General features: G+C 35.1%; 1 protein-coding gene across 1 annotated transcript; it reads left to right on the top strand.

Moving 5' to 3' along the window:
* Positions 1-823: 823 nt before the first annotated feature.
* On the top strand, positions 824-25,679 carry LOC149805557 (uncharacterized). The gene is made up of 5 exons (XM_089934376.1): positions 824-3,403; positions 3,868-3,898; positions 5,169-5,312; positions 16,910-17,152; positions 22,426-25,679. The coding sequence occupies exons 1-5, from the start codon at positions 824-826 to the stop codon at positions 22,452-22,454; spliced, it is 3,027 nt and encodes a 1,008-aa protein (XP_089790502.1). The 3' UTR covers positions 22,455-25,679.
* Positions 25,680-26,172: the final 493 nt, after the last annotated feature.

The following is a 26,172-nucleotide window of genomic DNA, read 5'->3' as shown; positions in this document are numbered from 1 at the left end:
CATATAAATATATATGATATATATATCCAGAGAGTTGTAAAATAAAATTCTAAAACTTTTAAATAATGCAGATATACATCTTTCTAAGAAATGTTATGTGAAAACTGTTTTCTTTAATATAAACAGTCTTTTTACTTATTTTTTGTAGAGTTGTCAATATTAATGTACTGCTTTATCCAGCGGCAAAAAGTGCTTTAAAAATAATTCTTTAAAAAAAGCAAAATATATCACAAACTGCGTCAATTCACAGTAAATCCATTCCATTGAAAGGTTTCCACGAAACCTTCAAAGCTATTCTTACGTAACTGATGACGTCATAGCGACTGTTACGTAAGCATATGTTTATAATTCATTTATAAATTTTTCGCGCAATCTTTAATGTAATGATTAGGATATAAACCTAAACGCGTTCATCCTAAGACCGAAATATACTTCATCAAAAATGTCAAACGAGGAGATCACTTCAAGCAAATCCTCCAAGGAAGACGATGTCAGAGTGCTATTGGATTCTGATGATATTTCAAGTTCTCAGTCTCATATGGAGGGTACAGACGACGTTTCTTTGAAAACATCGCATAATTCTAATTCTATAGAAATTCCGAGTCCTGAATTCCGCGGTTATTTAGAGGATATCATTCATCAAGAGGAGATTACTCCATGTCAGTCTCCTGTGGAGGGCAAAGATGGAGTGTCACTGAAATCTACAGATATGTCAAGTTCTATAGAAATTTCAAGTGCTGATTTCCGCAATTATTTAGACGATATACTGCAGAAAGATATCACTCCTTGTCAGTCACCGATAGAAGGCAAAGATAACGTGCCCATGAAACCTGCAGGTGGTTTCAGTTCCAAAGAAATTTCGAATACTGAATCTTGGAATCATTATGGGGATGTACTGCAAAAAGAGATCACTACATTTCAGTCTCCTAAGGAGTGCAATGATAACGTGTCTCAGATATCAAAAGATATCCCCAGTACTATAAATATTTCGAATACTCAACCTCGAACTAATTTAAAGGACATTTTGCAAAATGACGATATCGCTATATGTCAGTCTTCAAAGGAATGCAAAGAAGACGCGTCTTGGAAATCTACAAATATTTCAAGTTCTACAGGAATTTCGAATACTGGATTCCACAAGCATTTAGAGAAGACACTGCAAATAGAAGAGATCACTCCATGTCAATCTCCTATGGAGGGCAAAGATGACGTGTCCCTGAAATCAACAGACATTTCAAGTTCAATAGAAATTTCGAGCACTGAATTTCGCAATTATTTGGAGGATATACTTCAAAACACAGAGATAACTCCTTGTCAGTCCCCTAGAAAAAGCACCGATAGCATATCTGTGAAATCTACAAATATGTCTAGCTCTTTAGAAAATTCGAGCGTTAAATCTCGCAATCATTTGGAGAATGCACCCCAAAACGACCAGATAACTAAATGCCATTCCCCAACAGAATGCAGGGACGATTTGCTCGCGGAATCTGTGCCTTTTCTTTGTTCTAAAGATGTTTCGACCACTCAGTTAAATAATTATGTGCAGAATTTACTTCAAGAGAATTCCTCGGACTTTCTCTCTAGTTCTACAGAAGGTTCGTTCATAACATCTGATTTTTCTGAAGAGTTACTAACAGAAGATAGTTTGTCTAAGTTAGCAGGAATACAGTCCATCCTAGCAAGAGAATTTCATGGGAAACTTAAACACAAGGACATTATGCATAGCGAAGTAACGGAACTTACTGATCGTCAGCATCAAGCAGACGTTTATGACAGACAGCATACTTCTAAAGGTACAGTAACTTGGGTTGGTGCAAGGGAATATCAGTATGGAGAAGAAATGTTTGATAGTCACTACGTCATGCCTAGTGTACTCTTTCCGGTTAGCATCATTGATTATCAACCTGTAGCAGGTGGTCCCGACAGTCGAGAAGTAATAACACGTGCACAAGTTCTCGATAATAATAACGAAACTCAATATATCAGTGACATTGTTTATAGTCAGCAAGCCACATCAAATTTACCGATTTTAGATTGGACTGGTCGTCAGCGTTTAGCAGGAGATTATACCAGTCAACAATCAATTCGTGGTATACAAGATCAGGAGAGCATGAGTGAAATACAACCTGTAAGTGAAATGTTTGACAGCCACCACGACAGGCTAAATGTAATAGATGTAGATGACATCAATGACCGACAGCGATTAGCCGGCATTTCTGAGAGCCAAGCAGAATTGCTCGTTACACAGATTATGGATGGTACAAGTGAAACTGATCATGTAAGCTTTATGTTTGATATTCACCATGCTTTGCCAATGGTACATGCTTCGAATGATGTCACTGATCGTCAACGTCTAGCTGGGATTTCTGATAGTCAAACAGCCGTTCACGTTACACACATTCGTGACGGTGCAACTGATATCCGATATATTGATAAAGCCATTGAAAGTGATTTCTTAATGAAAGATCAAGCAATTTTAGATAGAGAACTTAGCCTACAGTCTTCATTAACAGACACTGATTCTAGCAGATATAAAGAGCTTCGCCTGCAGTTTTCATCAACAGACGATGATTTCAGAAATGAAGACATGACAAGCGATTCTGCTGACTCAGAGGTCTTTTCGATGCTTCTACCGGCCGTGCACGGTACACAGGATATTACTGCAGGTATTTCTGACAGTGATCAGGTCGTGTCTCAGTTACCAACTTCAGACATCATAAGTGATCGACAACATCTTACTGGCATTCCCGATAGTGAGAAAGACGTGCGGAGTGTTCAAGCTCCAGATGTCACAAGCGAAATTCCGTCCATAGATCATATAATGGATAATCAGAGCGCAAAGCCAGTTGTACCGGCCCATGATTATAGTAGTCATGGCCAGAATGAGCTACAGCTAGAGGTGGACGGAAAATGTTCGACAAGTCAAGACGAGGCAGATGAACATAAGATAAATGGAACTGTAATTGAAAATATTTTTTCTTCGACGACGGACGAAGCCGAACCAAAGAAAGCTGAGATTCAGGATCAGACTGTACAGGTATTGAGAACGGCAGAGAAAGAATGCGAAAGGAAAGCTGAAAGAAAGTTCATACCGCGCATTTCAACGACAAACGACCAGTTGAACAGAAAAACAGATCAAAGAGGCAGTATTGTGCCCATGGGTCTCTCAGTGTCTGCTCCTGTCCTCGTTGGACGACTCGCCAAATCAAAAACTGTGTTTATTGATGAAACAGACAAGATACCGAGAGATGGACAAGAAAAGGAAAATAACGTTACTGCTGCAAAAAAGAAGAATGAAGATTCGCAAGCAATAACAGAACGTCCTCCAGCTCAAGATGAAATGACGGAGGAGGCGAGAAGCGTAAAACAAGACTTTGATGCTACTGGTTTTTCTCATTTCAAGGTGAAATAAGTTTAAGCTAAATGAAAATGAAAAATATATAAAAATATAAAGCAGAATTAAAAGGAATAATTAGACAGAGATCGATTGCGCCCCCGACACTTCTGGGAGGACCTTCCTTTAAATTAATTTTCATCATGAAATTATTTTCTTTTTGATATATGAATGATTTACAATTTCATTTTTGCATGATTGCACTTTGGGAGTCTTTTCATCTATTTCATCGATGTACTAAAATATGTACTGTAAAAATTTAACGAGGTTGAATTCTTAAGAAGGAATATTTTACTGATTCAAGTGTGTGCACCAGTATATTTTCTTGTCATTTGTTTTTCGTCTTCTCGTAATTATTATTATTATTATTATTATTATTATTATTATTATTATTATTATTATTATTGTTATTATTATTATTATTATTATTATTATTATTATTATTATTATTATTATTATTATTATTATTATAGGCAGAAAATCTAACAGACGAGCAAATTCAAGGTAAGATATGCTTTATTATTTTCTTTTATAACCACGTGCTTAAAAGCTTAAAGGTTTGCATGAATTATTATGTAAATGATGACGAAACGTTTACTCCTTTTTAATCGTCAATCGCATACGAATATTAACTTTTGTGAAGTACTTTCAAATGACTCAGGTGTTGACATTGATCATGTAGAAAGCTAAAACTCATCGACATTTGAATGGCGGCGAAGTATTCTTCCACTTGTCAGAGCCGAGGATTGAATCCAAGGTGTGCTGAGTTGAAGTGCGAGTAAGTTCCATATGCGCTATCAAGGCTGTAGAGCATGATGATGATTAACTACTATGGAAAACATATATGACTGAAATGAAACACATTATTCTGAATAGGTAATGTTGATGACATTAATTTCATGTTACGCCAGTTGTTCTGGTACAATAGTTGGCACTGAAAGTAAATATGTTAGGGACGAAAGGCTTGCACACACACACACACACACACACACACACATATATATATATATATATATATATATATATATATATATATATATATATATATATATATATATATATATATATATATATATATATATATATATATATATATATATATATATATATATATATATATATATATATATATATATATATATATATATATATATATATATATGTGTGTGTGTGTGTGTGTGTGTGTGAGGGGAGGTGCAGTTCCATGCCTACCCCCCCCCGCCACTTGCAGACGCAAATGCAAGCAAGTCGGTAACTTTGTTAAATGTACGCCTTTACAATTATTATACGTCATCGCAATTGTTGTGGCTATCAGATTTAACGTATAGTTCATCACAGTCGGGTGGTGATATTCTTCTAGTGTTTCCCAAAAGACTCTACACGAGATTAAAAGGACAGCAAACCCTACAACACGAATTGACTCCACCTTCAAATGTCATTGTGGGGAATTTTAGAAAGGTATTATGTATCTGACCAGTTATAGGTTCTCATTTGAACCTAGATATAGCGGTGAGCTAGTAAAACTATAATACTGTAAAACGTATACCCACAAAAACTTGCAGAAAATTACCCATTGTGACTTGCAAAAATGGCCGATTTTGAAAGTAATCTTTTCGTTTGCCGTCGTCTACTTAAGTGATAATTCTACCAGAAAATGAAATTCATTTACGTGCCCAGCATAACTGACCGCTTTTTTTATTAAAAACTTCTGTACCAAAAGTTGCATGAGTTAGAAACCTTTATTCGGGCCTTTCTATGTTATCCTTATTTTCAGAATTTAAAGTGGCATTTGGAATGTATGACAAGGATGCTGACGGAAACATCACAACTACTGAGCTTCGGACAATTATGCGATCTTTGGGAATGAATCCATCAAAGGAAGACCTCAAAGAGATCATACAAAAACTAGACGTTGACGGTAAATATTAGACGTATTATTTATTGTTCATGCTTTCGTATTAATGTTGTTTTAAGTGGCAATATATTGCTTTAATAATTTATATAAATTACTGTCGGTTGTTCAAATGTTGGAATGAGGTTGCGTTTTGAATAAGAGGAAACCTGGTCGAACACGAAAAAAAATCCATCATATGATAGGTGACATATCTGCCGCCTACCAGAAACCAGAGAACGAATTGTGTACAGTAAATTAACCTCTTTACCATCTACCATCCAGTCTAAAAGCATCTGTACCTTGAATATTGTGTTTGCTTACGTAGAAAGCGGCCCAACTGCAAATAGCAAAGACTCAGACATAACATTGCCTCATACGTCGGAAGATCGGAGTCTATGATGTTACTTCGACTTTTCAGATGTAGTCCGTTCAAGTCTCTAGCGTGCTTCCGTGAGATGATCAACGCTTGTCTGATATTCGTAGGTGCACGGCTCGAATTGGTAACCCAGTAACGTAGACGTTGTACCCGTTAGGACTCTAGGTTTTATATCTCAACATTTTGGAATATAGGGAAGTTGAACCAACAAGATAAGTAAACTGAAAAGGAATCTTTTTTCCACAATACAAAGGAAAATTTCAAGAGACACTTACAGTATTGTGAATTAAATCCAAATAATCCTAAATGTCCAATCACAAATCCAAAAATATAGAACGTTCCGAATGAATTTCAATAGTCTCGAATGTACTGAAATAACATAATGATGTAATCCAGAATGTCTTTTAACGAGTTCACAATAATCCAAAGCAGTGTATATAAATCCAATGAATATTTTAAATAAATATTTCCTCTCGAGTAAACTGTGATCATAAGTGGATTCCGCAGACTATCAAGAACGAAATATTTTTTTTTATCAAATCCCTATTTATGAAAAAAATCTTTCTTTTACTTATTTGTTAAAATATTATATAATACTATAATAATTAATAGTACATAAAAATATGTTTTATAAATGACATTCAGCTTAGTTACACAAAAATACCCATCTAAAAACAACAACTTAAAGCAATATTTTACTTCTGTACATGTGAGAGTACCTCTGCAATCATATTATCTTTTCCCTTGATTTGTCTAATGTATCCTCAACACTCTGTGATTGTTGCTTTTCTTTTTTAATAATGAAAGAAAGGGGATTATGGTGAATGAATACAACAAGTGGACAAAGAGATGAACAAATATGCACTTGAAAATGTTGAAAAGCCAATATCAAAGCCTTCTCAACTGTGGACTATTTTTCAGGTGCTTGTTCAATTCTTTATAAACATAGCACACTCAATGTTTTACACCAATTCATCTTCTTGAAGGAATACTCAACTTACCCCTACATCACTTGCATCAACAAATAGTTTATTCATTTGACTGAAATTTGGTGATGGTAGAACTGGTGCACTTTTTAAACGTGAACTTGTCAAAAGCATCCTGATGTTTGCCAGACCAACGAAACTTGGATCTGTTACTCAACTTATTTGTCAAAGTTCAGCAAATATGAAAAAGTTGAACAAAAGTTCCGATAATATCCACCCATACTAAAAATAGTACTTGTTGCTTTTTACTAATATGCGCTGGGAATTCAGAGATAGCCTTAACGTTAATATCCACATGTGTAACGTGACTTTTTCCAACAATGTATTCTACAAAGGTGACACAAGCATGGCACAATCATGGAAAAACTCGCTTTTACCTAAATTAATTGTCAGATTTGAATCACTGAGTCAATCGAATAGTTTCTAAGCGATTTTTCTATGTAGCTTTGTATATGATGACGTCAGCGAGTAAAGCTTCGCACGTATATAGACTAGTTCTTGAAACGCTGTAATGTTGCTGGATAATTGCTTTTAATACCAAATGGCAAAACTTTATACTCATAAAACCCATTCGAAGTTCGAAATGACACTGTTGAGTTTTAAATAGTTAGTTCACATGCGGAATAAATTATCTGGTTTAGGCACAAGAAAACATGGCGAAGTCCAATTACTTTTATTTGGTTCTATAAAATCATTATTCAGTGAATATTGAATACTCCTGTTTGAGAGACTTTATCATGTAAGGATGCTTTTTCACTGGTTTAGAATCTACAGCGTCATGATAGATTTTATTTATTCATATTGGAACATAAGGAAACAAATTCTCATATTCATATAATATCTGTTTTAGTTCATTTCGTTCCTGCTGTTGTAGATGGGAATATTTCTGAATTCCGAAGGTAAGCAAACCTAGAGTCAGATTGCATTCCATCGTTTACATCCTCACTGCGTGGGACAGGTAAAACTAAATGGATTAAATGTCTTTTGTGTGCTATCCCTCAAAATACTCCTTTAACATATTTACATGACAACATTTTTTCTATTTCTGTCTCCAAGGAGTGTTCATGATATAAATTAAGTCATTTACCTTCTTTTCAATTGTATAAGGACGATATCAGTTATCCCGAAGTGTATTTTGAGATGTAGACAAGACAGTCGGATCTTTATCACCAGGCTGAAAACCCCTTTCCTATGTATTCTCCTCATATCTTAATTTCATGTTTGACTGAACAGAGTGAATACTATGTCGTAGTACGTCACAAGCCATTGACGACTTATATTTAAAGTCAGATATATAGTCAAGAAGATTAATCTTGGAAGCTTCATTTGAAAGTTGTCTTTTTTGTGTGTGATAACTTCATTGAACCACGGACAGTATATCCAAACACTTGTTCAAAGGACTAAACCCAATGATTCCTGTGTTTTTGTTAATAAAATAAGGCAGAAAATTGACAAAATATTTGATGAATACACACCTAATGGATCTGGTTGGGTTTTTATCGAATTCAGACAAATGATATTTCATACACACAAATACGATCTACTGCGAGCTGGTAAGTTTGTTGAAATTCTTAACAAGATTTAAAAGAGTCAGTATTGTGTAAATTTGATCAGTGATGATGAAATGTGCAGCAAACATAGTTTGTTAGCGGCGTTGTTTCCAGTAAACAAAGATTCAAGCAGAACTTCCAAAGATAAACAATCAAAACTAAATTTAGCTGGAATAACCTTTCCAACTCCAGTCTCACAGATATATATCATACAACGAAATAACCCTGATTTGTTGCTAGGTGGAATTAATGTATTTGGCGTCGATAACAGATTAAATATATTTCCAAGGCGGACTTCAAAGATTAATAACGAAAAACTTGTAAACCTGTTGCTGTAAAGAAAAACATTATTCGTGGATTAAGCATTTTGATGGACTCGCTGGTAAACAATACAGCAGACACAAAATATATACCTCTGTTATCGTTGTCTGAATGGATTTTCTGAAAAAGAGATTATTGCAACACATAAAAAGTATTGCATTCATAATCAGCATCAAAACAATGCCGTCAGAGAAAAATAAGATCACAAGTTTTAAAAACTACAAAAAGAAGTTCATAATTCCATTCATTATTGTAGGAGATTTTGAATCTATTTAGGAACCAATCGTTAACGACAGTGATGACAAATCAAAAGAAAAAACTGTTGATACTAATAAGCATGTCGCTGTTTCTGTTTCTTATAAAGTTATGTGTGTTGTTAAACCAAGTTTGTCTAGCAGTGTTAAAATGTATCGACGAACATCTTTTTCCGATGAAGATCTTGTTGTTTCGTTGATAAAAAAAATGTCTTCATGGAATCTTCAAGGATATTTAAGATAATTTCGAATCCAGTTCTGATGAATTCATTAACACATGAACTGAAAATTGAGTTTGAATCATCTACATCCTGTCATATTCGTGAAGCACCGTTTGTGACTGGTGATAAAAAGGTTCATGATCATTGGCCTTTAACTGGCAATTATCAAGGAATGGCTCACAATGATTATAATTTAAAATTTCATCAGATGAAGTTCATGCCTGTTATCTTTCATATTTTTCGTGGATATGATAGCCATTATATTATATCAGCGATCGGACAGCCTGATATTATAAAGTTTAGCTGTGATCGGAAGATAAATGGAATTCCAAATAATAGTGAAACATTTATGTCGTTAACATTTAGTCCTCTTCGTTTCATTGGTAGTGTACAGTTTATGAATGCATCATTGGATTCGTTGGTGAAAAAGTTTAGCAAATTTCCAAGTTGAATAGAACATTTTGGTGAGCAATCTAATCTGATAAAAAAAGCAAAGGCAACTTTCCATATGAGTATTTGGATAGTTTTAATCGACTTAATGAAACTTTTCTACTTGAAAAAAGAAAAATTATATTCATCACTGTTTCTTGAACATTTTGATGACGATGAATTCAAACATGCTTTGAGAGTTTGGGATGAATTCAACTGTAAAACAATTCGTGATTATTTGGATCTGTATTTGATTCAAGATGTAGTTTTGCTTGATGATGTTTTTCAAGGATTCCGACAAACGAGTATTAGCAATTATAAGTTGGATTCATGTTGGTACTTCTCAGCTCCTGGACTTTTTTGGGATGCTCTTCACAAAATAAGTAGTGAAAAAGTTTAACTGCTGACTGAAAAAATATTTTTCATTTCTTTGAGCAAGGAATTCGTGGTGGAATCAGTGTGGATACAAAGAAAAAATCATGGGCAAACAACAAGTACGTGCCAAACAATGATTGCAGTAAGCCTTCATACATTTTGTAATAGTTTTAAAACAATCTTTATGGCTGGACGATGTCAAAAGCAATGCCGATTTGCTGTATTGGTTGGATGACTCCAGAAGATTTCCTCGTTGACACAAAAAACGCTACAGTTGTTCTTTCTAACGCCAATTATACTTATTTCGTTGAAGTAGATGTTGATTATCTTGCTTCGTTACATAATTTACGTAATGATTATCCATTTTTAGCTGACTCAACGGTTATTCCAGAATATTTATTGTCAGATGTACAATTAGCTCTCAGGCGTGGAAATCCATGTCGTGTTCGTAAGTTAGCTCCAAATCTTCTTGATAAGCATGATTATGTTTGTCATTATAGAAATGTCAAACAGGCACTTGATGTTCATTGGGTGTTGAAAGTAAAACAATCTCGACAGATGGTTAAATACATAAAGTTTAACAACAATATGCCAACCACAGCAACAACAGATTTAGAAAAAGATTTATTTAAGCTCATGAATAAGTCCGTCTTTTGAAAAAACTATGGAGAAAATTCGGAAGCGTGTTGACATTGAAATTGTTCATAGTGCAAAACGTTCTGGCAAGTTAGTTGCATCAGAAAAGTTCGCTGGATGAGTTCATATTTCTGAAGATCTTATGACAAAAAAGCATAAAACAGATCTATACCTCAATAAACCTATCTTTGTTGGCGCATATGTGTTAGAAATCTCAAAATGGTTAATGTATGATTTTCATTATGGATTTGTAAAATCAAAATGGCTAGAAGCAATATTACTTTTCACAGATACAGATTCGCTCGTCTATGAAATCGCCGCTGATGAACATTTACCAAGTCATGTATAACAACAAAAACTTATTTGATCTTTCTGATGCTCCGAGTGATAATCCGTTTCATAACCCTATAAATAAAAAATAATTGGTAAAATGAAAGATCAGTTTGATTTTGATATTGTTTTAAAATATATTGGCCCTCGAAGTAAAACGTATTAACTAAAACCAGGCTTAAAGAAGGCTAATGAAAGTAAAAGGGCTTGAGAAAGCAGTTGTAAAAAATAATATGATTTTCAATAATTTCAAAGAGGTTTTATTTAATAGCGATATAGATCATCATGTAGAAATGTTTGGAATAAGGTCATACTTACGTGTCTTAAAAACAGATAAAATTAATAAACGAGGACTTAACAAACTTCGATGATAAGCATTATTGTGTTGTTGTTTTTGTTGTTGTTCAGTTTAATTATAGTGGCGTGCGCACAACTGTGCATGTTCCACTTTTTTCTGACTGCACCGCAGCCTGTTAGTTGTTCCTGGGAAAGGGAATGGTGCCCCAGGCTTTTATGGGTTCAAGGAACCCTGCTAGTTTGGCCTCAATCTGTGGGTCCATAAATATATATATATAACATACATAAAAAATAGCACGGCTTTTAAAAGTGTTAGTACAAAGCTATTTGATATATCGACACTATTGGCCTATCAAATTGCGATACGCCGTGGCGCAATAATACGTATATATAAGCATTCTAGCAACTGTGTGCCGTCGATTCTAGACCTATCGAACAATGACGAATTTCCACTCATTAATCATTAGTGACGTATAAAAATAACGATTAAGGTATTATTAATCCCCGTTTTCTAAATGAATTTAACATGGTACAGAATTTCTTGCAGTCCTTTGTGCTTTTCGTTCCCAACCCCTCTCATGCATAGGAACAACATACGCTGACGTCTGGAGTGAGAAAGACAAATAATTTGGGCAGGATGAAAACTTTGAAACTGAATTTACACCAAGCAATCTACAAGAACATGGTTCTTCGTAATGATATGTGTACATTTTCCTTGGGATTTTGTCCTAGTGTTCATATAACCAATGATACAAAAGTTGCAATAGCCAAGCGACACTTTATGGTAAATTTCTTGGTTACGAGGCACAAATAATAATAATAATAATAATAATAATAATAATAATAATAATGATAATGAGGACTTTGTATAGCGCCTAATCTTTAGAAGCTCTAAGCGCTTTACAACTTTAGACAACACTTATAAGATAAGAAACATAATAATATTATTACAAAAACAAACAACATGAAATTAGAAAAACATTAAAAAAAATAAAAAACATGCTGAGAATATTTCAGGTAGGAAACATTATTAGGTCTTTAAGTTTGTTCTTGCTGTCGAAATAAGTGAGTTTTGAGAGCCCTTTGGAATGTGATCACTGTGTCTTTGTGTCTAAGTTCAGTGGGCAATTCATTCCACGTTGCTGGGCATATGCAAAAGAACGCTGTCCATATGACTTTGTTTTCATACTTGGAATAATGAGCATACGATTGTCAGAAGAGGAGCGTAAGTATCTTGCTGGTGTGTACACATGGGTGAGGTCAGAGAGGTATGTTGGACTAGAGTCCGACAGTAACACGTAGCACAGAGAACAAATTTTGTGTTTGATTCTGGATCGAATAGATAATTCTGGATCGAATGGATAGCCAGTGTAGGGTACAGAGCAGCGGGGAGGTGTGCTCTGATCGTGGTACTCTAAGTATGATCCGAGCAACTGTGTTTTGAACTTTTTGAAATTTCTGGAGGGAGTGGATATCGAGATGAACCAGACATAACTGAGTTACAATAGTCCAATCTTGAAAGTAATAATGAACACACGAGTGTTTTAGTGGCATCAGCTGAAAGTTATCTGCGAACTGAGCTGATGCGTCTCAGCTCAAGATATGCAGCCTTGCATATGTTCATGACATGTTGGTGCAATGTGAGAGTACTGTCCAGAGTAACACCTAGGTTTCGTACTGATTGTGTGAATTTAATGTTGGCGTTGCTGATATTTATTGTTTTAGGTAAAGGATGTGAATGAGAAAGTCTTTGTGTTGTGATCAGAATGGCCTCAGATTTATCATCATTCGTCTGAAACTTGTTACAAGTCATCCATGATTTCACATCAGAAATGCACCTCTCTACACCTTGGATGGTAGCATCAACTTCAGTTGGGTGGCTAGATTTGTATATTTGGGTGATATCAGCGTACAACTGAGGAGACACTGGATGATGATCTATGACACTTGAGAGCAACTGAGTGTACATAATAAAGAGAACAGTTCCAAGAACAGACCCCTGTGGAACACCACAACATAGATCAACTGGATTGGAGTGTATTCCATTTGCAGATACAATTTGTGTCCTTTTGACCAAGTAGGACTAGAACCACAGTAAGGCTGTATCATGAATGCCAAATACATGCTGGAGACGGTGAAGTAATATATCATGGTATATTGTGTCAAATGCTGCAGACAAATCAAGGAGGGTGAGGACTGTAATCTTTCCGCTATCCAACGCAGAGAGAATGTCATTAACTACTTTTAGAAGAGTAGTTTCAGTACTGTGGCAAGGGCGATATGCAGATTGTACATTGCTAAAAAGACTGTTTGAATTTAGATGAGATACAAGCAGCGATAGAACAACCTTTTCTAAGATTTTTGAAATGAATGGGAGATTAGAAACTGGGCGGTAGTTCTTTAAATCGTTATGGTCTAGTGTTGGTTTCTTCAGCAGAGGCGTTTACAATGGCAGTTTTGAAAAATGATGGGAATTCCCCAGATGAGAGAGAGAGATAGGTATTAATAACATCAGTTAGTGAAGGCAATACTGGATCTAAGCACTCAAGCAGCAGTGATGTTGGAATTGGATCAATGACTTTTACGCACTCTTCGTCAGGACTGTACGTACGAAATCCATAGAGACAGGTTCAAATGCTGCTAATGGTTGCCGCTCAAATTCTGTATCCCAACTGTATGGTGACGACAAGTCAATTGAAATTGTGGTGTCAAGCTTATCTCTGATGGTTTGTACTTTTTCACGGAAGAAATTTGCAAACATGTCCGGAAGGTCGACTGGAGAGAAGGTAGTTGTTAGTGGTGTTGATTTGTTCCTTGACATTAGCGTGTCAGTAATCTCGAAGAGCTCTTTGCAGCTGGAACTTTCCATGATCTTAGTAGTGTAGTGGGCTGATTTCGCTGCATGGACTATATCTGTGACATTCTTCTTAGCGACTTCATAGATTGCTTATGAATAGTGAGTCTGGTGGAAAGCCAGAGCCTCTCAGCTTTACGGCGATCTCTTTTAGCAGTGCGAAGCTGGTCCCTAACACTGCTATACCATGGAGAACACTTTTGAATTGATACTCTGCACTTGGTAGCTGGGGCATGTTTGTTAAGTAATGAACGCAGACAGTTATCGAGTTGTTCTGCGGTAGGATGTAAGCAAGCTGTTAGGTTAGCTTGGATGTCGTGCATTAGTTTGGTTCTATTTATCATACGGAGGTTTCTCTTAGTAGCAGATAAAGGTGGAGGGTTAGGGACTGATACGTCAAGATGGCATATAATGCAGAGGTGATCTGATGCAAGGTCATGGGATACCAGGGAGGACCGTAGAATGTTATAATCAGGTCTATGAAGAATCCAGTCTAAAATGTGACCATGTTTATGGGTGGGTTGGTTAACTGACTGTTTGAGGTTGAAAACATTAATGGAATCTATGAGTTTTGATGTATTTGAGTTTCCGGGACAGTCAAAGTGAAAGTTGAAATCTCCAAGAATAATCAGGTTGCCACCTATCGAATTTCCATAGTCCAGGAGATTCGGAAACTGCTCCAAAAAGAGAGAGTCAGACAGCTTGTTTTTTCTACTAGGATGAGGGCGATATAGGGAGAAAAAATGGACTGAACTTTGCTCCAGTGTGAGTGTGATTTGGACTAGTTCAAACGATGTGTGGTCGAAATTGAATGTTGTGGTGTAGTTCAGACGTTTTATCATGGAGTTCTTAGTAATGACAGGAATTATACCTCCGCGAGAATTACGGGGGAACGACTTGATGGAGTAACCAGTGGGTGTTAGATCCGCACACTTGGGCTCATCGCCTGATGTTTTTAGCCATGTTTCTGTCAAGAAAATATGTCCACATTTCTGGTCGTTGATAAAATTAACTATTTCTGTGCACTTTTCCGGTGGTACTACTGACTGGGCATGGAATAATGCAATGCGCAGAGGTATTTCTTGGATAGTTGACATAAAGGTTGACGAATTAATTGGGATTTGAATTAGGTTATCTAAATTAACGGTCGAAATTTTTTTAAATGGCTGTGCCACAAATAAGGGAGATAACTGGAATTCTCCTTCCTGTTCTCCAGCATTGAAACAACGTTGCTTTTTTCGCTTGTGTTTATATTCAGGTAATGATGAATGTAGTCCCAGTTCGTTTAGTCTAGAGTACAATGTAGTGAGGAGAGCCAAGGAATGAACATTTAAAGCAATTAATGAGGGTCCATCGTAGCATAAACGAGTTGACAGGCGAGTATCACGTGATGGCGGTTTGTTCAAAAACAGTGGAGCAGGACAGCTGAGAAAAAGTATAATTATTCTCGTTTCCAAAACAAGGAGATGAAGAAACACATACGAATTAACAGCCAATACATAATGAACACAATAACGAAGATGAAAACAGGCAAAAAGCACAAATATCATGAAAACGGCACTAAAAAACGGAACTGCTGCTTCAAGCCGGTTAAGCGATAGCGGCCATCATGTCAGTATCAATTTACTTAATGCTTTGTTGTTGTTGTTTCTTAAACCTATTTTAATTTCTAAAAATCTATTAGTATTAACTAAAGATGAAAATATCTAAAGGCCGCTCCCTCTATCTCTGGACCATCGTATCAAGATACAAATGAAACTCCACAAAAAGACGAACGTAGAGGATTTTCGCCTATGTCATGCGACGTTGTCTCATGAGTTATGAATGATGGTAAAAGTAAGTTCAAACCGACCATAGGAGAGAGAGAGAACTGTATTGTCTTATGGTCAGTAGCACTATTAATTAAAGCAGAATAATGACTTAGATTAACTGTAAGTACATTAAAATATATTCATTACCTCTTGTTCGTTCGTCTTTTTGCTTAGTTTTTATTCCAACTAATTTCCATGCGCCGGTACATGAACGGCTGAGCGTTCAGTATTCAAGAGGCTAACCATGCGTTTGTAGTGCACTACTTTCTTCATTAAAATCATCTTTCATTTTTAAATCATACGTGTGTCTTATATTAATTTAGTCAATGTAAATAAATCTAGAAACTCCAAGATGAAAACAATCAACTTATCAATTAGCAAAGGTGATTGTGGATAGCCACAAACGATACATAGCTACATTTTGTAACGAACACACTGGTCAGGGATGTGAAGAGTTCATTCACTCGGTCAATACACTCATGCCTGTAGTCAGTCTGAACTCCGATCAAAGGGCGAATATGTGTATTTGCATGTGATATAAATAAAATACATTTATAGTATGTATGCTGTATCGTTGATACCCCACTCTGTGTAAATTTTCATTATAAGGAGACGCGGCAAGCCTCGTTTCCTTTTAATGAAAAATTGATACGTCTCGTGGTATGTCATTGATGTAGCGTACATACTATACACATATTCTCTGTATTATATAATTTTTGTAAAGTTTCGTTTACGTGGCTAAGAACGGTCACATCTCGCGTTGTGACACATACCTACAGCACAGCTAATGACGTCACATTAAATCTGATGGCGAGAAGAAGAAAAAAAAAATTGCAAGAAACTCCAGGCAAATGCAACAAGAAACCAGCGATGTAAAGCAAGCAAGACGGTTCCCCAGCTCTCCTCCTCACTAATGACAGCCAACCATTCAACTGTAATTGACCTTTATGGACCCACAGACTGAAGCCAAACTATCAGGGTTCCTTGAATTCATAAAAGCCTGGGGGAGGTGGCACCATTCCCTTTCCCAGGAACAACTAGCAGGCTGCGATGCAGTCAGAAAAAAGTGGCACATGCACAATTGTACGCACGTCACTATAATTAAACTCAACAACAACAACAAATCGCATTGCTATTAAAGAATCTTAACTGTGATGCTAAACAATGTTTTTTTATTTCAGGGAGTGGCTCAATTGAATTTCCTGCATTTTTAAATCTGATGGCGAGAAAGATTAAAATTAGCGAGACGGAAGAAGAAATTATCAGTGCCTTTAAAGTCTTCGATAAGGACCAAGATGGTTACATTGATGTCACGGATTTCCGTAACATGATGCTAAGTCGAGGAGATGAGATGAACCAGGAAGAGGTGGATGAAATGATACGTGACATAGATCCACAAGGGACGGGGAAGATTAATGGGGCAGGTATGAAGTTTCGATTTTTCCAAATCTCTTAAGTCTGCAGCTGTGAAATTGGTTTTAATAGTAATAGCTGCAGTATTAGCAGTATAGCCATATATAGCACAAGTCATACAGGTCAAGTAAGCGCATCTATACATTTTAAATTAAATATAAATTGTTGTTATTAAAATTCAACACTAATTTTCATTATCCATAATCTATTTAGTCCTGATTATTGATTGCTCTGCACATTAACTTTCATCAAGAAACATCCAGACGAACGTATTCGATCGCCATGGACAGTGGTGACAATGGACAAAACTGGGTCAAGAAAAGAGCATGTCGAGTGGAATCGTCATATTATAAAGAGGATCTCAAATGTGTGTAATGGTTTAATATTGAATTTATGAGATGAATTAAATAATGCTCAGCTTTTGCGAGCATTGTCTCGTAAAAGCTGGACATTATTCAACGAGTTTCATAAATTTAATATCAAGTCATTACCCATTTGAGATTCCTTTTATCGCATAGTGTTTATTGAGATAGAAAGAAGAATGAATAATTTCGTTCATTCTGACAGACAGTGCACCTTTTACTTGTTGTGCATAAAATAAAGTCCCAAACAAAGTTGAACTAGTAAAAGTAGATTTTTTTAATTGTTTTTATTTTTTTTATACAAACGATAAATCAATAAAAAGGCTCCCATCCAAATAAACAGAACATTTTAGAACGACAAAATCGTGTTGTTTTTTTAAACAGAATGATCAATGTGACATCACATTGTTTGATACGGTACACAGTAAGTAAGACTCGAGTACATATTTGCTCTAAAATGTCACTTTCACAACTAAACATTACATATTTCGATTTTCATATGAACTAGGATTACTTGATGCAAAATTCCCATATTTACTGTGATGTATTTCTGACCGGGTTTACGTAGTACTTCATTTGGAATGGCAGACTGTACAGAAGACGTAATAAATTTCTTTTCGAGTCGGATTTGCATCACATATTTACTGTGTAAATATGTTGTGGTTGGATAAACTTTTTTCAGTTGGGAGACCAGTTTATGTGTACATTCTTCTGTGAAGAGAGGTGAGTTTATTAGCTTCTGTAGGTTAACATTTAAACCACGTTTGTATTTAGGGTGGATTCTATAATACCGATATACCTCCCCCTCCACACCCACCCCACACACCCGCTATAAAATTGACCCTTAATTTTTCTTCTTCTTGTTCTTGTCTTTGAGTTTACGCCATTTCTCTTTTGATGATATTGTTATACATGACATAACAAACCCCTGTGGGAGTAAATTGTCCATATTCAACAGCCGATATAATTTTTCTTCAATTTCGTTTTCGCGAGTCGAGTTCAAAAATAACCGCAAAAATATTAATTGAAAATAAAACATTCCAGAAGGCGGGTTAAAAAAAACGTGTTACCACGCTCGCAGCCAATCAGTCAAGAGAATAATGCACACTATTTTCATGGGTTTATTTCGACCAATCAGAATCACATAAAGAGGTATGTTCGCGTGCTATAATATCAAAAATATTAAACTGCACACAACATAGACAAAGTGAACCGACTATGTGATAAAGGGTAGTACGATTTTGTTTATAAACATGCTAAGCTTTCATTGTGACAACGCAGCGTGCGCGTTTGATCCGGATTGTGCTGGATCACATCTTTAGGTTATGTCGTCTAAAAATGTAAACGTACATTAACATTGATTTTGCCGTTTGTACTTCACGGGTCGTGTAAATAAAAACATTCCAAAGGAATATGGATGAACAGTGTATTAGGATCCGAATGAAGTGAATAATTGCTATTTAAAGGTATTATAATCAAATTCTAATAAGTGACACCCATTAATGAAATAGTCGGTTTTGAATGCCTACAAGACTTGTGTGACTTTTACTAGTCGAGGTCGTGTTTTGATACTAATAACTATAATAACAACAACAATAAGTTCATTCAGTGACTTTTTGTCCCCAGCCTAATTTAATGAAATATGACGACAACCATTAGGACTTACCGTATTCGCAAGCACACCTGTTTGTTAATACTGATTCCAGAAAACAAACGAGTGGTCTAAAGCGCTCACCGTTCTGGATCTCAGGCTCGGCTAATATGGGTACGTGAGAAAGTCTACTAGTAGCTTCTTGTGGGTTGGTGGTTCTTACCGGGGTTTTCCAGAGTTCTTCCTCCATTAGTTATACTAGCAGCCATGTATAGCCTATCTTGTGCTGAACAATGGCGTTAAACCCTACAGCAACTACATCAGATTTTCAACCCTTAACTCAAATCGTTTGAAAGTTATAGAAAGTTATAGAGCTGAAAGCAAAGTGTTATGGATAACCAAAAAGTTTTGGAACTTGACCTGAATCCTGGAGATCCCCAAGGTGGTACGCGACACACTTGATAATAGATAAGTATTTCAATTTACATTCTTTAATCAGAAAAGGCTTTAAAGTTATAGAACGGAAACGAAAGTGTCAGAAATGGAATGATGGAAACCCAGATACTATGTCACCTGTTTTTCTTTGAAAAGACAGATAGTACTACTACTACTACTACTACTACTAAGAATAATAATAAGTAAAAGTACCATTAGTGATAGCAGCAATATAAATAGTCTTAGCTGCCTTTACAGTAGTTGTACTACTACTATACTACTACTACTACTACTACTACTAATAATAATGTTGATGATGATAATGATGAAAATACTCTATTACTGCTACTACTACTACTACTACTACTAATAATAAGTAAAAGTAGCAGCAATAGAAGCAGTCATAGTTGCCCTTACATTAGTAGTAGTAGTAGTACTAAAATAAATAATAACAACAATAATATATACTGAGCACACATCTCTACACATATCACATATCAATAACTAGTACTGATAATAGCTTAGCGTTCTTTGTTATGTATATTTGATTTAATTATATCTGATTTAATATATATTTATTTCAATTTAATTTTTTGTCAGTTTAAAAAAAATTATTTTTCATTCCATGATATTGTAATGTAAATTTATTCACTAGAGATGAAACTTCTTTTTAGAAAATAGTTTGACCTTGAATGTTAGTTTATAAACACCAGGTGTTGATCTAAATCCTGACCTTGTTTCAGAATTTGTAGCAACCTTCGTAAACAAGTTCTATTTTATTTAAAATGATTGGTTGTTTCCAAGGTTATAATGGGACCTTGTCTTTAAGATATAAACAATTTGTTTAATTTGTTATTTCTTAGAGTAAATATTATTGGATTTCATCACGGTCACACTTGGTAAACGTGATCTGTAACAAGTATTTGCTTCTTAAAACTTCTAGAAGATGATCACGTGACCCTTGTTTAAGTTTTAGAAAGCCCATATAATCCATGTTTTGGAGAATTAATATCATTAGAAGTTGGGCTGTTAAACTGTTAGTTGTATGTTGTGCTGTTTGGAGTTATTTCAAATTACTTGGATTCAAAAGGATTAATTCTGTTATTTTTCTGGAAAATACGTGTGCTCATGTAATATTGTGTAACAAGGACAGTTTTGTTTGTAAAAATTTATTCAGCTATCAGAAACGGGAGTGATAATTCTTGTTTCTACAATGAACTGTAGACTTCAACACTACAGATTGCAGCATACTCCATCGTCTTCCATCTTGGATTCTTCGTCGGGATTCGAACGTGAAATCAGCAGAACATTTTGTTAATAGGACTAAAAAAATTATTCTTGGATAATTCTCGGAATATTTTTGGATTTGATTCTATAAAATCGTAAGTTCATATTTTTTTTTAGAAACTTTTTCCAGGGAAATAAATTTTGGTATTTTTTCAAAGCTTGTTGTTTCCACTCTTTCTTGTGTTACTGTTTATTCGATCCTAAACAAGTGACATAAGATCTTTCCTTGCCAGTCATTACAGCTGCTACCCATTTATTCCAAATTGAAATATTATGTGAACATGTCTGTCCGAGAAAATTTCAGGTAAGTATTAGATATCGAACAGGATCAAAAGCATGGTGTGCGTATCGTATGTCGTGCAATTTTTTATGGTTTGTAGTTTTTTATAGCTTTTTTTTCTTCCACGGATAGAAGTTGATATCACAAAAATGTATGCTGATAACGGACATTAAATCGACATTGTTCAAAATCTTTAAAGGGCATTTTACTATACGGAGTTATTCTGACAAATCAAAATATGACGTAATCTAACATGCTGTATTCCAATTATTACTTTTTGACAGGTGGAAAACAATTAAGGCAATTTGTCTTATCATTACATTGGCATGCATTTTAATGTCTTGTGCCAATTAAGACGAAAACAAACATAAAACTAACGATTTTATTATTTATCAATTGGCGAATTATGTCCGTGTCTTCAGTAAACGTTGCGTCAATTCTGGCACGTCATTCTATATCCCACCGGATAAAAATAAATAAATGATTTCTAAAATAGCAAAATAAGACGGCAGTTCCCCAGGAGAATGCAATACTGGATTTAATACATCACATGACGCCATGTGACATCATATAACGTTGGCACGTGACAAAGTGTATATTCCCCAGTAGTCAAGGAGAAATGCACACTGTCCTTAAATAGATCCCTTTAGTTAGCCAATCGGAGCTGGAAAATTTATCATGTGATATTATAATCCAGACTAAATAGGTACGACGTTGCACGTGCAACATAATGGCATTATACGATATAGTGGCTCAGAAGGATCCATGCGTACTTAAATTACGCGTCACAGTAAGAACTATTTATTCTAAACACACGTGAGCAGTGAAGGAAATAGAAATCAAAGTCAGTGAAATTCATTGGGATGTGCATAATTGTCTCAACTTCTGCAATTTTTCATTCTATGCATTTTAAGAATGCGTCAAATCATTAACCTACAAATAATCTTAATTGCGTGTCCATTACTTTAATTAAAGAAAATTTACCCTTTTGAAATTATATGTATAAATGACGACAAATGGACGCATTTAATTCGCAGTATTTTCGATTATTATTTCATCTTGGTAAAATGTTTCTGTCGTAAAATAAATTTCGTCATAAACGTCACGATGTCATATTACCTTACGCAAAATTTTACACATTTTCTTCCGTATCTATGATTTAGCTTGTTGAAAATTTGCTATAACGTTTAAAATCATCTTTATGAGTTACGTTGTTTGACATTTACTTACATGAGTACATTAATGTTTAAAACGTGATCATCTATACTTTCTAAATAAGACGTAACTGACAGCATATGAAATTGTATAAATCTCCATTTTGTTTTTCAGAGTTTGCAAGGCTGGTACTGGGTAAATGATCTGAATTCTTCTGATTGGATTAAAAAGCTCAGCGGATATCACGTGACTAGTTCATCTACTCGTTCATTGGATGTAAAAATAACATCTTCTAAATAGAAAATTACAAACATCTGACTTAGTATACTTAAGCGTCAATAGTAGAAATTAAGATTATTTAAGTACATCTTTCTCTCAATCAAAACGGAAAATGGTTTTGCCTTATTGGCTTGACATAACATACATGTTATCTTAATAAAAATAACTTGTGTATCTATCTCTTTACGAGCAGTAAAACACTGCCTAGGAGATTATTGTACATTGCGTTCTTGTCCACTGCGCATGTTTCACACACTCTTTTAGACTAGCCTAACACTTACTCATTCCATCGATATGTTGTGCGCTGTCAACAATACAATTTCTAGTAAAACTATACAAGAAGACGAATATTATTTGCAACGACACAGCTGCCTCGTATTGGGTGACGAAAAGCAAGTAAAATCAGAAATAATACAAGCAGATAGTGATACCTAATGCAAAATGTAACCAAATAGAATAGTCTACTGAAAAACTCCTGAGGGTATTTGTTTGAAATTTTCCGTAAAATTGGGACGAAAATGAAATCTAAATTGTCCGTTGATCGTCCATACATGATAAACAAGTGTAGTTTTTGTATCGGTGAAGCCAGATATTCCTCATTGCGAACATTTTCAAACAGATAACGACTGATCTCGTATGTGCTTGCCTGCATCCCAAAAAGTTTACATCCTTGACACCTTTTCAGAAACAGGAAAACTTCTTTCAGGCAGTGCGATAAGGGGATGGGTTCTTGGGTGATTCTATACTCTGCAACCAAATGTTCCAATCCTTGGTCCAACGTAAAACTGATTCATTCAATCTCTCGACTGTGCAAGCAGTGGCTGAAAGTTATCTTAAACGTCCGGAAATTACAAAAGACTTGTTCCAAGATTACCAAAAGTTATCGATCTTAGATTCAGTTTAAATACTCTAAAGTTTGATTAATCAATGTCAGCCAAGCAGTCTCGGAAAATAGTAAAATATCAATAAAAAGCGAGGTTGCTACGGACACGAGGCGATCGTTATAACAATAAGATCAAAGCTTCAATGTTACCTCGGACACGGTATATGCATATTGTTATGCATATCAATAATTTTTAACTCCTGGTACATGATTTTATTTAATTTTCGTAATTTTTATTCATGGTTGTAAAGTAGACCTGGCACTTTATTGTGAATTTCCAAAGTTCTAGACTCAGAATAAGATACAAATATTTACAAAAAAAAGAAAATGAACTTGACTTTGGTCAAGGTCAAATCCAATATACATTATTATATTATCAATAGCATATAATGAAATTAAAAAAAATGTTTTAAAAAAAAAATAACAAACAATACAAATTGAATAAACATAACACTATAAAACCACATCAACGTTAACGATTTCTTGGAAAAGAAAGGCACTGAATACTTTTAACCTTGAAGAGACACAAATTAATTAAGCAGTAAAGACTAGAATATGATTGGCCGAGTGGTCTGCACGGGTTCGAGTTTCGGGCTTGGCCAATGTGGGTACGTGAGAAAGCTTGCCAGTAGCTTCTCGTGGGTCGGTGGGTCTTTCCGGCTTTTTTCCGGGTTCTTCCTCCACCACTGATACTGGCCGCCATGTATGGCCTATCTTGTGCTGAAAAATGACGTTAAACCCTGCAACAACAACAACAACAACTAGAATATGAAAGTATTTCACCCAGCATACAACACATAACTGGTTGACGTTTCATCAAAGCTAATTGATGGTTACAACAACACTCATTACCTACAAATAGACATGATCTGGTTGCCCGAAGGAATTAAGAGTAGATTAAATTTGTGGATAATCCTTTTTGGTTACTTGGCAACTGACGCATTTGGTCGATCTAGATTTAAAACCGGTGAAAGAATCTGAATTTCAACAATGAAAAATACAATTGTGCATAGGGCTCCAATTATAGCTTTATCAAGGTACTATTTGAAATCACGCAGATTGTATTAGGTTTCCTGTGTTATGTATATTTAATTTGAATTGTTTGTTAGTTATTTTTTTATTTCATTATATGCTATGTTTAATTGTATTTTGGACTTGACCTTGTCCAAAATCAAGCTCAGTTTATATCTGACCTGAGTCATTGATTATTTTTTGTTCTTTAGAATACTAATACAAATATAATATATTTTCTCTATGAGTATAGCTTTAGCATTAGGAATATTATTAATAGAAGTAAACATATTTGCCTTAGTCTAAAACATTGTGTTTTCCATGTTCTTTATTACAATTATATTAACAAGCCTTCTAATTATAACTAAAATTTTATCTTGTAAACATTTGGAACCATCCAGAATGAAATGTTCCATCAGTTAATATTTTTTTTTTAAAAAACGAAATGCTAATTATGATATTAGATCAGGTAGACGACTATATAAACTTATACATTGGAAAAATATTTATTTGTGCTGTAAGATCTGTGCAGAATCATTTGTAATGTTGTTGTGTCCAGTATTTGATTTCTGCTGGAATTCGTTAACTCAAATTGTTTAATTCAAGATATTCTTTGATCGAAATACAAAGGGCTCAAAAAGAACATTATTGGAAATGGAGACTTGGATTTTATTGTGAATAAGGATATATTCTTGGACTGCATTATTGTGATCCAACAAAAGACCGTTGGCACATCATTTGGACACAGGCTACCATAGGCACATAAACAATTCCAGCGTTCGATTTATTTTAAAATAACATTAAAGTTTGTTTCTGAACTTTAATCCTTAGGACTTGTGTTCGAAATTATATGACTATTTGGAATTTATTTTTCAATACCGTAAGTAATTTTTACATTTTACACTCACCGCTTCGGTGGCCTAGTGGCTAGAGCGTCTGCCGCGGACGCGGGAGGTCGCTGGTTCGAACCCCGGCCAAGTCAGACCAAAAATTTATAAAAATGCTACTAGCAGCTGCCTCGCTAGGCGCTCAGCATTAAGAGGTTATTGTTAAGACTGGTCGGCCAGGTGTTAGGATAATGTGACTGGGTGGGATAATCATGTTGCATATCTGCGGCTTGATGCAATAGGGTTAGACATCACTATAAACTGTAACACTGCAGACATTGTAGCGATGTGACTGAATTTTGTTATATATAGCTACATTAAAAATCCAAAACACAAACACACACACACACACACACAGACACACACACACACACACACACAGTTTACACTCTCCATTCTAATGAAATAAATTGTTTGTTGAAATTTACAAAACTTGTTGGTTCTCACTCTTTTCTTTTAATTATTTCATGACAACAAAGTCGTAATATATAACTGGAGACTCGCCCTTGGGATTTTAATTTCTGTAAAATATTTAAGCAAACTTTGCTTTTGAAAGGACTATATTGAATAAGGGCCATTTTATGCCCCCTCTCCAAATGTCCTTATATGATGTATACTGTACACACGAGGTGGTTAATATTTATTTCTGACTTCAGTTTTGTGTTCGTGTGTCCGTTGCCATGGTTACAGGGTGTCAAAACACTATAAAAAAGACATCAAAAGTAGTCATCCTTTCCATTTACTTCTCATAGATGCCGCTTTACTATGAGCTATTCACTCATTTTCAAATTTGCACTATGCATTTTTATTATTTAGGGGTTATAAAGCTCCATAAATACATTTTAGTTTCTAATATTATTC

The sequence above is a fragment of the Sinohyriopsis cumingii genome, chromosome 2, assembly GCF_028554795.1.
Source record: "Sinohyriopsis cumingii isolate HCF-2022 chromosome 2, ASM2855479v2, whole genome shotgun sequence".
Taxonomy (NCBI): Eukaryota; Metazoa; Mollusca; class Bivalvia; order Unionida; family Unionidae; genus Sinohyriopsis; species Sinohyriopsis cumingii.
This window is presented reverse-complemented; position numbering and strand designations above follow the sequence as displayed.

Excerpts from the sequence above, each read along its gene's own strand:
- LOC149805557 (XM_089934376.1), top strand. The coding sequence starts at position 824 with ATGAAACCTGCAGGTGGTTTCAGTTCCAAAGAAATTTCGAATACTGAA. Across the intron at positions 3,404-3,867 it reads CTGGTTTTTCTCATTTCAAG|GCAGAAAATCTAACAGACGA; the intron begins GTGAAATAAGTT and ends TTATTATTATAG. Across the intron at positions 17,153-22,425 it reads GGGGAAGATTAATGGGGCAG|AGTTTGCAAGGCTGGTACTG; the intron begins GTATGAAGTTTC and ends TTTGTTTTTCAG.